The sequence below is a fragment of the Hydractinia symbiolongicarpus genome, chromosome 12, assembly GCF_029227915.1.
Source record: "Hydractinia symbiolongicarpus strain clone_291-10 chromosome 12, HSymV2.1, whole genome shotgun sequence".
In the NCBI taxonomy this organism is placed as follows: Eukaryota; Metazoa; Cnidaria; class Hydrozoa; order Anthoathecata; family Hydractiniidae; genus Hydractinia; species Hydractinia symbiolongicarpus.
Window position 1 is genome coordinate 5,218,308 of NC_079886.1, and position 15,541 is coordinate 5,233,848.

At 33.7% G+C, this 15,541-nt stretch overlaps 1 protein-coding gene across 1 annotated transcript; it reads left to right on the forward strand.

The window, feature by feature from the left end:
- The first annotated feature begins 6,016 nt into the window (after positions 1–6,016).
- LOC130622060 (TNF receptor-associated factor 4-like) lies at positions 6,017–15,182 on the forward strand. The gene is made up of 8 exons (XM_057437455.1): positions 6,017–6,161; positions 6,844–7,040; positions 7,263–7,317; positions 9,800–9,904; positions 10,588–10,752; positions 10,826–10,903; positions 13,839–13,913; positions 14,394–15,182. Exons 2-8 carry the CDS (start codon positions 6,865–6,867, stop codon positions 14,967–14,969), a joined length of 1,230 nt encoding a protein of 409 aa, XP_057293438.1. The 5' UTR covers positions 6,017–6,161; positions 6,844–6,864; the 3' UTR covers positions 14,970–15,182.
- Positions 15,183–15,541: the final 359 nt, after the last annotated feature.

The window sequence follows — 15,541 nt, forward strand, 5'->3', positions numbered from 1 at the left end:
ATGTTGGGGGAAATTTTGTGTAATAGTTTATTCATTCGGAAATATTAGGCACTTCATACTCTTTTTATAGTTACAAACTTGAATTATTAATCACATAATATATTTGTGAAAAGATTGTCGGCTTAAAGGATGGACAAATATGTCGTTTTGTTGGGAACTTTCTGAGTTTCGGAGTCCTCGGAATAGTACTTACGGTAAAGAAGAGGTGGTCAAGACTGAACCTTACCATAGGAAAACATATCGTACGAATGCATACCATAGGGCAATAATGTGGCAAAAGAGCTTAGTGAAGCATTTTTGTCCCCCGTTGAAAACGTTTAGTTAGACCGCAAAGTATTTAGCTATTAAAGTTGCCTGACTGGCAAAGCGTCACAAAACTTTTTTCACGCAACAAAAACATAAACAAATATGGTGGCTAGGTTTTTTTAAAAAAAAAAAGCGGTAAAATATAAAACTTCAAGAATTTGAGGCTTTTCTTGGAAAATGCAAGTCTGCTTGCTCCAGTGACATAAAAACTAAACGTCTGAAAACATCAAAGCTCTTTCTATTAATGATTTTAAATCCACTTCAAACTAGCCTTTATTTTTTACTTTAATTCTAGCTCTAGCTATCACTTCTTACTTCCCTTCTTGAACTTTTCTTTCTCTGAATTGCTTTTTGCAATTTTTTCAAGACGAAGGGACCGTTCTTTTGTTGTTGTTTTTGTCGGTGTCGAGGGACACCATTTTTGTAAAGAAAAGCCGTTAAATTTATTTAAGCAAATCAAGTTGCTCCATTTTGATCACGTGATGTAAACAAAATAAACCCGCTAGCAAAATGGATATGCCTTTTTCAGAGACTTCAAAGCAATATCAAAGGAAAATCTACACATCCACTTTGCCTGGTACAGACACACAGAAACACTCTCCGTATTATTATATAGATAGGGGCATAGTTGAAATTATGAGTTAATCACATAAATCGTTCTTGTTTCTTTCTAATGTAAATTGTGTTAAATTGCACTATGTATGTAACCGCGTAGAATATTTTTGCTTATTGTCCTATAATTTTCACAGTAAGTCCTTTTGACCTACGCATTTATTGCATAAAAATTCCAAGGCGTGAAAATTTTGCACTTATTTTAATTTTGCGAATTTTTAATTTCGTGGTAGAAAATAGGGATTTTAAAACACAAGAACTGAAACAATCTCCAATGGCGTTGTTAACACCTTCATGGAAGCGCATCATATGAAAAACGCGCCAAATACATATTGTTTTCTAATTTTCCCCTTTAATACTCGTATTGTGGTTTTAAAACGTCTATGTTTCTTTTGTAACATCAATTTTCTGTTTTTTACATTTTACATGTACATGTACTTGTACATAATTTGAATTGGTAATTCTGTATAAATATATCTGCTAAAATCATCAACAGCAACAACATACAAGACAACATTGTAATCGGTTATTATTGTATTAATATATGTCTTTTACGAGATAGCGGCGTGACCCTACTTTATTTTTTTTTTTCGTAAATTTTGCTAAGCTTAAAGAGTCTACTAAGACTCAGTGTAGTGTTAAAGGGGCTACGAACCACCGGTTAAAATGCTCACATTCCGTATACCTCGCGCACATATTAAAAATCCGCCAAATGCGTTTTGCGCAATGAACAGACCAGCGCACTTTGCTCGCTGGATCAATTTTTTTTTCGAAACGTATATTGAAAAGAAATATTTCAGCAAGACTCATTCTGGATGAGAACATGACCAAGGCTGGAGAAGATAAAAATTCTAGATATATCTATATGTTCGATTCTGGATTCTGCCTCCTCTCCATAACTTTAGACAGCCTGGTTTAAATTAAATCAAACTTGGCACACTTATAGTATGTTATGAAGAAATAAAATGGCAACGATAAATTTTTGCTTATGTCAGCATCGAAAGCTTGAAATTTGTTTTTTATACCACTATCTCCTTAATTTTTTTTTTTTAATTTTTACATTCTGTTTAAATTTCCTGACAACCAAAAAATTATTTAATATATTTCCGGTTTTTACATAGTTCGAACAAATACAAGCCAAAAATTGCCCAAAAATCTTTTTTTTTTATCCAAAAAAAATCTGGTGATTGGAATAATCACGTGACCAAAATCCTCAGTAATTTTCCGGTCGACAAAATAAAATTTTGTCTTGTAAGTTTATAGGGATTTCAGAGAGATTTTTAGGGGTAGTTTTGAGCCATTATAAAAAGCTCGGATAGGTATGGGACCTAAATATAAAAACTCAGTGAGTATTATACCATGCTTTGCCCCAAGATTAGGGCTAGCGAATAGGGTTAATACTTAAGTGCCTATAAGTAGATCTGTTCAGGGCCCATATCACTACTAGTTTATAATGATTAAAAAACTGTAGTGATTTTATAAAGATTTTGTCCAGTTATAGCTCAGGTACTTAAAATTAAAATTAAAAACAAACTCACAACACAAACTACCGAAGGAAGTCTAATAAAAATCAAAATAATGTTTTCATCAAAATTATTTCGTAACTTGTTAAGGTATGGCTTCTAACTCAAACGTTCAAAATGTTGACCTAAACTTGAAACTACTTCGTAGGTGTTGTCCGATAAATGATGGAATAACTTTAAAAACACAAAATTATTCAAGAACAGTTATCATTAGCTACATTATACATATTTTTTAGCATCGTTTTTACAATGTTAGTTGAGGCACAACCATTTTCCATACATGCCACCATTACATTTTCTTTAGTAAAAATGTTAAAACCGTTTGCTATTTTACTCGCCAAGTAAAACCATGGCTCTTTCTTGTCCGAATTATATCTAATTATCATCATTCCGCGAATTACTTCGATTTTCGCTAGAGATTTTAAACCAAAACATCATAAAGTCTTGTCAAAGTATTCTTCCCAAAAAACAGCATGATGACACTTTGTTTCTTATACTCTGAGATCAATAGATTTAAAAAATAAACAGCTTTGTAACGAAGCGTAGTCATTGAGTTAATGCTATGATTTTCATCAAGACAAACTAACGACTTTTTTTTTTTTGCCATCACAGGTGACACAGAGATTATTTTCTACTTAGCAACTTTTTTTAAATCGTTATTCCTTAATAATATACCCCAAACTCAGGAACTTCTTTTTTACTTACTGCAAGTCAGTTCGAAACGATTCATCAGCCCCCTTTCGGCAGACATGTTGAATTGAAAGGACTTCAGAATTGCAGCTCGCTGAAGTTAGTCGAACCTATTACAGACCGGGTACCGTGATGTAGTAAATTATTCTAACGCACTCATCCCCTATTATCACTTTTTCTGCATCCCTTAAATTTCGACGATTTTTTTTGTTTTGAAAGGGTTCAATTATTTTTGATATTTTTGGTTCGTCGAGTTATAGTTTTGTGGTTGTTTTTTATTTTAAGTGATTAAAACCCAATGGACAGCCTTCCTACTGGTAAACTTTTATGATTCATTCGAATTCGCTCCGTTACATTTTTTTTGTTTACCTTTGAGTCACGCGGCTAAAAACTGTACTTCGGAAATCGTTTCAATTGCCAACAACAAAATCATTTTGCTGCTTGTAAACAAAAAGTTAGGGATGGAAACGTTAATAAAGAGGACAGTCCTGGGTGCTAAAATTTCTAAAATTGTGTTAGCTACTTTAAACCGCCTATGTGGAATTTTGTAACTCTTAAAAAGGATATCTCGCAGTTGGTCAGACTAATTTTCGATAATTGCTTCCAATATTCTTATATTACATCAGCTTTGAAGCTTAAATAACAGTTGCGCTCCAACCGTGAAGAAAAATTTCGATTCAAATTTTTGGTAAAAAAGGTTCGCAGGAAAAGTTTGAACAAGTGAATTTGCGTTTTAAACTCTGCAGCGAGATTGGGCGCTGTGCTAACACTTAATTCAAAAATAAAGCCAGTTTAATCATTTTTTACTGTGGTACCAATCTAAGCCTTACGCCCGTCCTGAAGAAGTGAAAACAGTTTCAAAAACTACATTTCATTAACATTCTAACGGTACCAGTCCGTTTGTGTTCCAACAGTTGCGTCACATATTCGTACCAACATGAATTTAGCAATAATCTTCCGTTATTACTGGGTTCCATCCCTTTTACCGGTAAAAGGATTAGCCGCGGGATGCAAGTGAAATAGTTTTGATCTTTAGAATAATAATTGTATTAAATGAGACCTTTGAAATTGAGAAATAACATTCTTCCAAACTTTAAAAGACTGTTTAAGTCACGCAGCGAAGTTTGGATTTAGTTATCGGGACAATGTAACAGTCAATGTGGATTTATTTTATTATTTTAACTGCCATATTTGTCTTACAAGGCAAGGAACTCTTCCAACTCTCTCAGCGCATTATTCTGTCTCTTAGTTTAAATAGTTATCTAAGCTCTCCTAGTATTGAGTTTACACCTTATTCATCTAATTTCCCAATAGTAAGAAAAAGCACTCTCCTTGCTATTCTCTAGTTACGTAACATACTCTTGTCTATACTTTTCTGTAAACTTTAAATTCTTTTCTGCTCATCTCTCCCTTTACTTCTGTTTAGACAACAAATGTCGGCTCTCCATTCCATATTAAGCGTGATGCTGGAGTTGAAATTGTAAAAAATACTTGGTTTACCTAACTAAGTTTTTTTTCGATCGGAGGAGATTCAAATTGTGTACTCGGTACTCAATTAGTTGTACGAAGAATCACTCTGGGTTTCCTGGCTAAGAAAAAGAGACCAAAGTCATCACATAAATATGGAGAATAATTTTTAAAAATCTCCGTGCAATAATATATACTTTTTTACATTCATACGAAGTAGACATGTCGCTATACGAAGCAATAGCTATAGATGCATACTCCTAATGGAACACCTGGTCTCACCTTTCCCATATGCCGAGATTTTATTCAGGTCTTGGTATGATTCCCATTTAATATACTTTTTTACATTCATACGAAGTAGACACGTGGCTATACGAAGCAATAGCTATAGATGCATACTCCTAATGGAACACCTGGTCTCACCTTTCCCATATGCCGGGATTTTATTCAGGTCTTGGTATGATTCCCATTTAAAAAATTTAAGCTGCAGATCCCACTTTTCGCGTATGCATCTAATTATCTACTTAACTAATAAATAGCCAAAGATTATTACAATTCATCCATCTCTTGCTAAATGTAAGGTGGATACAAAAGCTCATTGGGGCCATGTTGTACTTTATATTTTGTTTGCACTACGATCTTAAGATAATTCTACGATCTGAAAGGCTAAATACACGGTAAGTTTAAGCGGACCGTTTAGTTGTAAGAAAAAACTTATAAGTTTAGTTGTAGGTAATATACCTGTCTACACGTTAAGATAAAATGTATAAGTTTTTTAAAAAAACTCTCTTTTTACAATGAATACCAAATAAAAAAACGTAAATTTTTGGATTGCGGATATTGCTATAGCAGCAGCAGGGTAAATGTTGAAAGAAAAAAAGCGGTTATGATTAGAAATTGAAAAAAATATGCTCAAATCTTTAGTTTAAACAATAGCTCATTTATCATTCTGTTAATTTCTATAGAAAAAACTTAGCAAAAGTTAAACATGTCCAAGTTTTAAAGAAACTTATAAAACCGAAAAAAGTTAACAGTAAAAAGGTAACTTTTTTATCTTACATTTAAACAGGCCCTTTAAACTTTTATTTTAGCCTTCTACGATCTTAAAATTATCTTAAGATTGTAAATATGAAGTGTAACATGCCCCAAATGGGCTTCCGTAAGTGGGAACTTGTTGTGCTTATTTTACTTCACGTATTCATGTACTGCGCATGCGTATGCTGCTCTTACTTATGTAACCAGTGGGAACCAGGCTTCAATGTACACTCTCCTTTTAACAAAGGGGTTTGGGAATTAAAACACTATTTAGTTTCCATGGAAATACGAAGATCAAGTGTTGAATATAATTATTTCAATATTCTAGTAAGTAATAAAAAATTAAAATTAATATTCTATAAGAAGAAAGAAAGTATATGAACACCTGCTGTATAAGAAAGATGTGGAAAGAGAAAAAATATCTTGTGAAATAAGTTAAAACAAAGAATTTTTTCTCCGCAAGATTGATAACCTAACTGAACAACTGGGTTGCCTTAGAAAATATGTTAAAATCATAAACTTTTGAAGGTACAAAGAAGTTATCATTTGCGGTTTTTAAATATCTCTGTAAAAATTTAGTTCTTCTTCGCAAACACCGTGGGCTATCTACCAAGAACTATTTAGTCAGTCTGGCATTAATAACAAGACAAGCTGGCATAAAATTATTGTCTATTCTTAGTTGTTTATCTTTCTACAAACCAAATACAAGCATTGTATCTCTTCGTGTATCAATCTTGTTTTGTTATGAAGAAACCAGTCAAACTTAAGGAGATTGCGAGCAGTATGTTAAACTGGTGTACTCATATAGAAGTGTTTACTAAAGATATTAATCACCAAAGGCTTATTGATCTATCAGTTAGCATCAGTTATCAACGACTATATTATTTAAATATTATTATTGAACCTGAGGATTTTTTGACTGCATTTTGTATTCTTCTGTTATCCAATGAATTTCAAACAAAAAAAATTCCATCACTTAAAGACGCTACAAAAAGTTCATCGAACGACTTGAACTTCGTCAGTTTTTTTTCATGTTTTTTTAAATATTTATTTTTGTTTATGTTATTTTGTAAGGGATTGAAAATAATGCTGCCATTAAGAAAGTGTATATTTTTTGGCCGGTCTCCGTAAACAAAGCAAATTCAAAAGTCACTTTTTTTCAGACAGCAACTTGTCAATTTCAATTTAACCAACCTTATTAACTTTTTAGTGTTATTCAACTAACAATACAATGGTAGATACTGTTGACAAGGCACCTCAACTAGGTGGTTTTGATGCAGAATTTGCTAACCCTTTACCACCAGAATATGAGTGTCCGATTTGCCAACTTGCATTTCGTGATCCAGTTCAGGTGGAAGAATGTGGGCATCGATTCTGTCAGTCGTGTTTGAACGAAATTAAACGAAGGTAACATTCATTTAAGTTATATTAAGAAGTTTGCCTTGCAACCAAATCAAACTTGTGGCAACAACTTTAAATATCTTTGTGGTTCACAATTTTTTCTTCCTATAATATTTTGTTTTGGTCGGTTAAGGATGGCTGATGTTCGCAAAAAAATAAAACTGATCGCAATATCTCAAATTGACATCTAGTTCACGCGATTATAGCAACTACTCTTTTGTTCTTTAGGTCAAAAGGTATGCTCACTTGTCCATTAGATCGACAACAAGTCGATGCTGAGAAGGTTTGTTAACTAATTATAACTAAGGCTTTTTTTATAAGGGTTTAATGACTTTCTAGCTATATTCTTATGTTGTTATATAAATAATTAGAAAAAAATTAATTTAAGAATATTACTACTTTTCTGTTCAGATATTGTCATTGAATAATATAGGTATTATCATGTCATGAACAAGCGAGATTTTTCTAAGCTACGTTTCGACAGCTACAGTTGTCATAGACCGGCAATGATCGTAATAATCTTTGACTGTTTATTAGTTGAGGAGATAATTAAAGGAACGAAATTAACAAATCATATCACAGCAATTAAAGCAATTAAAGTTTTTATGGACCTAGATGGAAACAATCAATTAATTAAAATTTTCCTTTTTTTGAATGTTCGCTCTTTGATACGTTTGTATCAACCCATTTTGCATTTTTTCTAAATATTCGCTTTCCGAAGTGCGGGTAACCATATTTCTGTGAGTTCATAGGAAATACCATTAACATGAGTACTTCTGCGGACAGTAACCGGATCTGAATATACCAATCTCATTTTTGTCTGTATCTGCGTTAGATAATTTTATATTCTTTCTCAAGACATGCTTGTATTTTAAATGCGACAGTATACTACTGGAAGAATGATCACATTGGACTAAAAGAGAAATTTATGTGTTTACCTACTTCTATTATGAAAAAATTAGCATCTAAGAACCATGTAGGCAAATATGCCTAAATATATGCCACAAGTTTTTGTCTTAAGTATACCTTACAAATATATTCTTGATTTTACATGTTCAATCATCATGTCCTAAAATAAGTGCACATAGGCATATTATTATATATTTATTGTTTATTAACGTAATTGGTTAAGTCACTAAACGAATCAAGATGGTTCAGCCGTAGTTACTTCACTTGCAAAAAAATATTCTTGCAGGGCTAAAACAGAAAAAAAGCATATAAAATGAATTAACCATACTACCTATATCAAATTTGGGTTCATGTTTTGGGGAAATCTCATAATGATTTCTCATCTCGCAATTCTTTCCTTCATTTAAAAACATAAACCTGTGTTCTAAACAGGTTAGAAATATTATTATAAATCATAAGACAACTCTCAAGATCATTCTGTAAAATGTACATAGACAAACCTGTCAAGCATTCATAGGTTTGTCACACAAACCAGGTTAATTAACATAGCAGAAAAGTAATTAGTGCAAGTCACAAGTATGGAAAATCGGACCATTGATCTGATATGTCCGATTATCCTTTTTTGAAGTCGGTGGTTGGGAATAAGACGCACGATAAAAAATTAGTTAGACAAAGGGTGAATTTCTCCTCGAGGATAACTCTGATGCACTTCTGATGGCAACTCTGATCCACTTCTAATAGCAAGTCTGATGCACTTCTGATAGCGATTCTGGTGCACTTCTAATGACAACTAAGGCTGATATACTGGCTGATTTCGATGATATTTTGGTTATTTCACAGCTTAAGTTAAGTACAACTGACACCACTGATTCATCATAGCGATAACTTAATAAAATCGTATATTCGCCTAATTATACTGTGTGATCTAATTATTAATTAGCTCCTAATTAGCCCATTTATGTCCACGGTGAACTTTGGATCTTAAGTTATTTGGTAAAATCCCAAACTGTTAAGATGCGCTAATTGATGCTAACGTCAGCATAACTCTATTTACCGATATTTCGACGCTTTATGGCACCTAAGGTGTATTATTTCGTAATTCAATCATGTTAAAAAGCGCCACTAAAGCATTCGAAACACTGCTTAGCAAACCTACGTCTATGCAAAAGTTACTTCTTGTAAACTGCGTAGTAAATTTATTATGTGTAAGCAGAAATATTTCCAGTCTTTCGGCTGCAGAGTATTTACGAATCAGTGGCTCTTGCCATCGTTAATTTGCGCTCAATATGTTTAAGGATCGTAGAACAAAAATTTAAAGGAAAATCGGGACTGAAATTTGCCTTAAATGTAATAAAGTTATACAACGCAGTTTGCAAGAAAGATAAATATTCAAGGCTGACGGCCTTTAGCACAAATACATTAGTCACTAAATATTTTTTACCGTCATTTAGTTAGCAGTGATAATTCCCTTAACTGGTTTTAATCTACCAGTGTATTAGAGTGCAAATTTACCAGTAGGAATCTCGATTCATAATTCCTAAATGTCCGAATTGATGGTTACACCGGATACGTATTTGAGAACGGAAACGTAGAAAGGTATTTAAGAACGGGTACGTATTTGAGAACAGGCACGTATTTACAAACGCAGTGCTTCTTAAAGGTGAGTTTTCTGAGTTAGGAAATACAATTATTTAAGAAGGGCGCCAAATCGGACATTAACAGGCTCGGGAATCAATCAGACCAATCGGGACTGCAAACCCTTGTATCTTTCTATAATGAAACTAATATTGTTACAAAATAGCATGGCAGCTTGTTAGAACATGCTTCTAAATTGCAAGTGTTAATTATACTTTTAGGTTTTTCTTGATAAGGCGGCAAGGAGAGCTGTTCTTGGCTTGGTTATCAAATGCGAAAACGCGAAACGTAAATGTGACTGGACTGGAGAGTTGAGCTCAGTAGAGGTATCAGATAAATAACGTGACGAAAGACTTTATGAAACAAATTCAGTTTAAATGGTTTTTCTTTTTAAGTAGAAAAAGTCATTCAGAGAAATAGAGTTAGCAATAAAAGTCGATATTCTAACTTAAATTTTCCTAAAAAATTATTGTGGAATTAAAGTTTGTGAAGTGTAAATATCAACATTTGGATGACGTCATTTAGTTTTAGATGACGTAATTAGATATTTCTGATTGCAAAAAGTAGGCGGAAACAGCGGAGCGTAAACTTTGGGATAAGAAAACGGTTGCCAACGTTTTAGGTAAAATTACTTGATAAAGGGATAAAAAATATGACTTCAGAATTGTTGATATGGATGTTTCTTTTCTGAATACCTGTCAATCGATGAGTCGCCATGACAACAGACGTGACGACATACCAAAATTTTAGCTAACCTAAAACTACTAAAAATCATGAAAAGGCACTAAATTTCAACCTCTATAATGTTATGCTTCACAAGTTACGTCAGAAAATTAGGAAAGGGGAAGGGAGAAGGGTTAACCCCAAACTCCTGGTCCGACTATTCGTACGACAATTGAACTCAGCCAGTTAAATCACTGCACATCTTTTTGATATATCTGTTAGATCTATAAAAACCAGCGAATGTGCCAAAATCGGTACCTTCAAAACATAAAAATCTTTCCTTTAGGATCATTTAAAGTCTTGTCCGTATGCAGATATTTTATGTCCAAATGAACAATGTCAAGATTCATTTCCAAGGAGAGCGTTAAGTCAGCATCTGGCGTCACGATGTAAATTTCGAGTATTGACATGCCAATTTTGTAAAGAAAAGTATACATACAAGGATGGGAAGGTAGAGAAAGCATATGATTTCATATTTACTAAATTTTAGTAATCGAATTTAACACACTTGTCCTGATATTTAGAGTCACATGAAACACTGCAAGCGTCTTCCTCTGGAATGTGTCAACAAATGCGGAGTGAAAGATATACCACGAGACGAGGTAGAATTTCATTTATTTTCGCCAATCTGGTTTTCAACACAGTCACAGCTTGTGTTGTGTTAACATATGTTTGATAAGGTGTGTTAGTTAGTTAGAGTATGTAGCTAGGATGTATAGCTAACAAGTAAAAGTAGGTAGATAAATATTTGTGTTTGTAATTATTAAAGATCTGCATCAAAATGTGTCTAATGTATTGTGGTTATTATGCTTGAATGCAGTGCACCTTTGAGAGTTAACAACAGTCAACACAAAAACAATTTTCTTTTTCTATGACTAGATGGTGTGCTACTTTCTTTTGTATTATTATGTGAAACATTTACGGCGAGTTGTCGAAATTGTATTACTAGTATTTTCGGTGAGTATTATTCTTCTGATAAACAGAGGGGCAACGAAAGAAAGATGAATCACGTAGAAAATAAAGCCACGAAAAACACATAAAACACGCAGGCACGCAACGCACGTAATTGGATGAGGAGCTACTTTGGTAGTCAGATAGCTACAATCTTCGTTAAGACAAGACAACTAATTTTGAAGTTCGCCACCACAAGTAATTGTGTACGCTTTTTCCTATCTGATGCACGCATTCTGTACTCGTAATGCTCAGAGTGGACGTGCTTATTGTTGTTGACGTCAGCATAATCATTTTTAACGAATTTCAGGACCTCTGCGGGCCCGCCGTGAATTACTTCGTTGCGCAGGCGTATTAAAGAATACGAGCAGCAATATTTAAATGCTGTCTACCTGGGCTACCGGTTGACGCTTTTGTTCATACCTGAAAATAAAAAAACTGCTTTTGTCTCAACATTTTTGTCCAAGATTATAGCTTTACTTTACTTTTAAGTTTATTTTTATTTAATTTGGTAGAATTTCATTTTTACCGGGCATCTTTTGCATCTTTTCTTGCTTTAGATTCAATGGTCTGTAATTAGGCCATTTCTACGCCCCGGCGCTGCCGGCGAGGCAAGTTGAGCGCAAGCGACACTTCAACGTACGTAAATATTTCCGAGCTGAGAACATTTCAAACAGCTGGCCTGCATTACGCTTGTGACGTGTAGTGTTATTTAAAAAAAATATTGAGCCTCCTTCCAATATGTTGTTGGGAAAAATGTAATTGTTGTGCATAGAGAAATAAAACAAGAATACACCTGCAAAATTGGCAGCCATTGTTTCACCTTCCATGTTTTAATATATTGCTTTATCTAGCTAACGTTCTACGTAACACATTTGGAAATAAAAAAGAGAAGAAATTCGCAGGTTCAACGAAAGCAAAATGTTTTACAAAAGCAATATATTTTTTTAATTTATTTTATGTAAGAATAAACGAAGAAAAAAAGTTTATAAGTATAACTCTTTCATTTTCGTGTTTCCATCGACACCAAGCTTGATCAGGATCATCCTAAAAAACAACAAATGATGAAAATGGTACTTTTCTATCAATGATGTAAAAATTATTTCCTTGTCCTATATAAGAAGTATGGATGTTATAAAGAAGGACAAATTCCTTTGGAAGTGTCTTATGAGGAACCAAACCAAAGAAACTGATGTTGAATGTTCTTGTCCAGTGCACACAAGTGAAAAAACAAAAGAACTGGTAATACATCAAATTAAATATTATTGCTTAAATGAGAATAAGGTTGAAAACACTTTAAGCTGACTATTCCTTTAACACATAAATTTTTTCTAGTCTTTCATGTTCTTGTCCTTTCCCTAAAGATTGTTAAAAAAAAACAATCGTTAATTTAGGCACGAATGCATTTTCTCAGACCCGTTTCCTGAACTTTAAGAGTGAAAGAGTTCATATAAAAATAAAAAATGTACTGGTCGTCCGGCTCGTGGGAAATTTATCTCGGGCTGCGGTTTGATTTAAAATTTCATGAAACCTCTAGTGGCTTTTACGCAGGGCCCATACATCGACAGGAAGCCACAAATCTACGACGTTACGGCAAACGCTCCAAAAATTAATTAAAAAGAAGAAAAAGTATGCTCGTTTTAATAAAATCTCCAAATTTCTCGCATCGTAGTCGGGCTTCATCGACAATTTATTCTTGTTTTTCATGCATTATAAAAGAATAATGTAAATTCGGTACATACCCATATAGTCTTTCCTCGCAACAAACCAATGAACAAACCCAACATATGTGAACAACACTGATGTCAAGATGAATATTACAACTTCCATCATAAAATTTCATGTTTTAATTTTTGTTAAACTAATCTACATATGACATATTGTCTGGATATTGCGCTCTTTTTGTCCTTACATCAGTTTTTTTTTATAAATGTTCGGTTTGTAGCAGGGAAAGGTTAAGGCGCAACCTTCATTTATTTTTCAATTTTGACATTCTTCTCTTTTTAAACTTTTGTACAAATCGACGTCTGATATAATTACTCGATAAATTATAGATACAGTTTAGTAAATATAGAATACTTAACCGAATAGTCAATAGTGTATTAAACAAAAAATTATTGAAAAATTTTACCAGAGCAAAAATATAGTTTAGTTTAGCTACGAAAATTAGCAATGAGTGGAAATAAATGATGCTTTGACATACAAACTAAATATATGAGGAATGATTTATTGAACTACCCAGTGAGTTGGAAAGGTATTATCATTAACGATTTACACACTCACAGGGTATCATTTAGTGCAGTTTATTTGGCATCTCAGAATCAAATGACAAAGTATGGAAAGATTACTTAATTCAAACAAGCGTCAAACAACCTTAAACGAAGCTAAACACAAATAGTTGCTTTTCGGCTAAAAAAAGTTTGCAAATTGGTTTTCTGAAACAAACTTTGCACATGACAGAATTATTTTCTCACTTTGATAATTATCAGGCTGGTACTTTTTGAGACTTAATCTCCCTTGAACCTATAAAAGCATCTGCTGAAATTTTTTCTAGTCAATTTATTCTCTCATTTTAATTTTTTCTAGATGACAAATCACATCACAGAGTGTCCACTATCTGTCCTGCCATGTCCTTACCACGATATTGGCTGTCATTTCAAAGTAAGTTACTGCAATAAATTTAAAGAAAGAAGAAAGTTGTTTTGGTTTCAACTTTTTATATTTGCAACTGTACAATATGTCTGTCTGTGAGCCAATGTAAAACCGGGAGTTTTGTAATCGAAATCGTCAAAAAAATCGCACCTATAATAATACAAATAACCCCCGTCAAAGCAGCTTTCATTACTGCGTGTCAACATGCTGACATGAATCCACAAAAGAGCGATGTGGAAAAAAAGTACGGCGTACGACATAAAATTTAGAACAAGTTTAACAACTAGGTTTTTAAATTTTCTCAAATTCAGGTGCTGCGACTTAAAATGAGTTCCAATGTTGCTAAACTTATAAATATCCGCATACCTGGCACACCGTGTATTCCAGCAGACACACGACGTCACGCGGTCGTTGCTGTCTCTGCGACGTTGTTTTGCCAGCTGGTTTTCATATGTCACTGATTCTATGCTCGTTCTATTTTATGTTAAGGGTCGAAAAGATGTGTTGGAAGAACATACGAAATGTACGGTGAACGAACATCTTGCAATGGCTGTCGCGAAAGTTCGCGTGAATGAATCTCGCTCAATTTGCACCAATGGTTATTTTATCTGGCCAATAAAAAGATTTCGTCAGCAATTTGAATTAGCTCGAAATTCAGACGAAGAAATTGCTGTGTTCAGTCAACCATTTTACACTTCTCAATATGGGTACAAGTTACGTATAAAAGCATATTTAAACGGTCGCGATCGGGGAAAAGGCACTCACTTGTCCTTATATTTAATAATAATGAAAGGAGAATTCGATGCCTTATTGGAATGGCCGTTCAATCAAAAAATAACTTTTTATTTGCTTGATCAAGGGGAACATCGAAAACATAAGATACATCAGTTAAGTCCTAACCGTTCCCTGCCAAACGTTAGAGCTGTATTTAATAAACCGGCAGCCAAGGAAAACCTCGGTATAGGGAATCCAAGTTTTGTATCCCACGAAGCCATCGATGCCGGCGAATTTGTAAAAGAAGATACCATCTTCATGAAATGTGAAGTAGAGCCCTACTCAAGATGATCAGAGCGCACTTTAAATGCATGACGGTAGAAAACGAGTTGGCGAGAGTTCGCGTTATATGTTTGCAATTAAAACTTTGACTAGAAGTCCGAATATGACTTTCGATACACATTACTTACGCATTTAAACATCATAACATTGTAAGATATATTATTCTTGAGTGTTACCACTGTATATTTAAAAAAAGAACATCAGAAAGTTTCATGAAAATTATTCCAACGGTTTTTATTTTTAAATTGAAATTTTAAATGGAATTTGTTTTATTTAAGGAATCTTAAAGGAGCGAAATGTGCTTATAAAAAGATGTTACTTTGACTTTTTACAAATATTGGCACTGTCTTTTCATCATTTATGGGTCATCCAACCCAGGGTATGTCTACTCAGCTCCATAACTTTTCAAGGTATCTCTACTTACCCCCTGTAAGGCAGTAACTTCATTAGAGAAATAGGGAAATGTTACTTCTGGCACAATCGCGTGCGTGCAATGCCGTGACGTCACAGCACAGTCCTTATTATTCCAGCACCATCCGATACCATCCCATATTAATCTACATAAGACCTAGTATTCACTA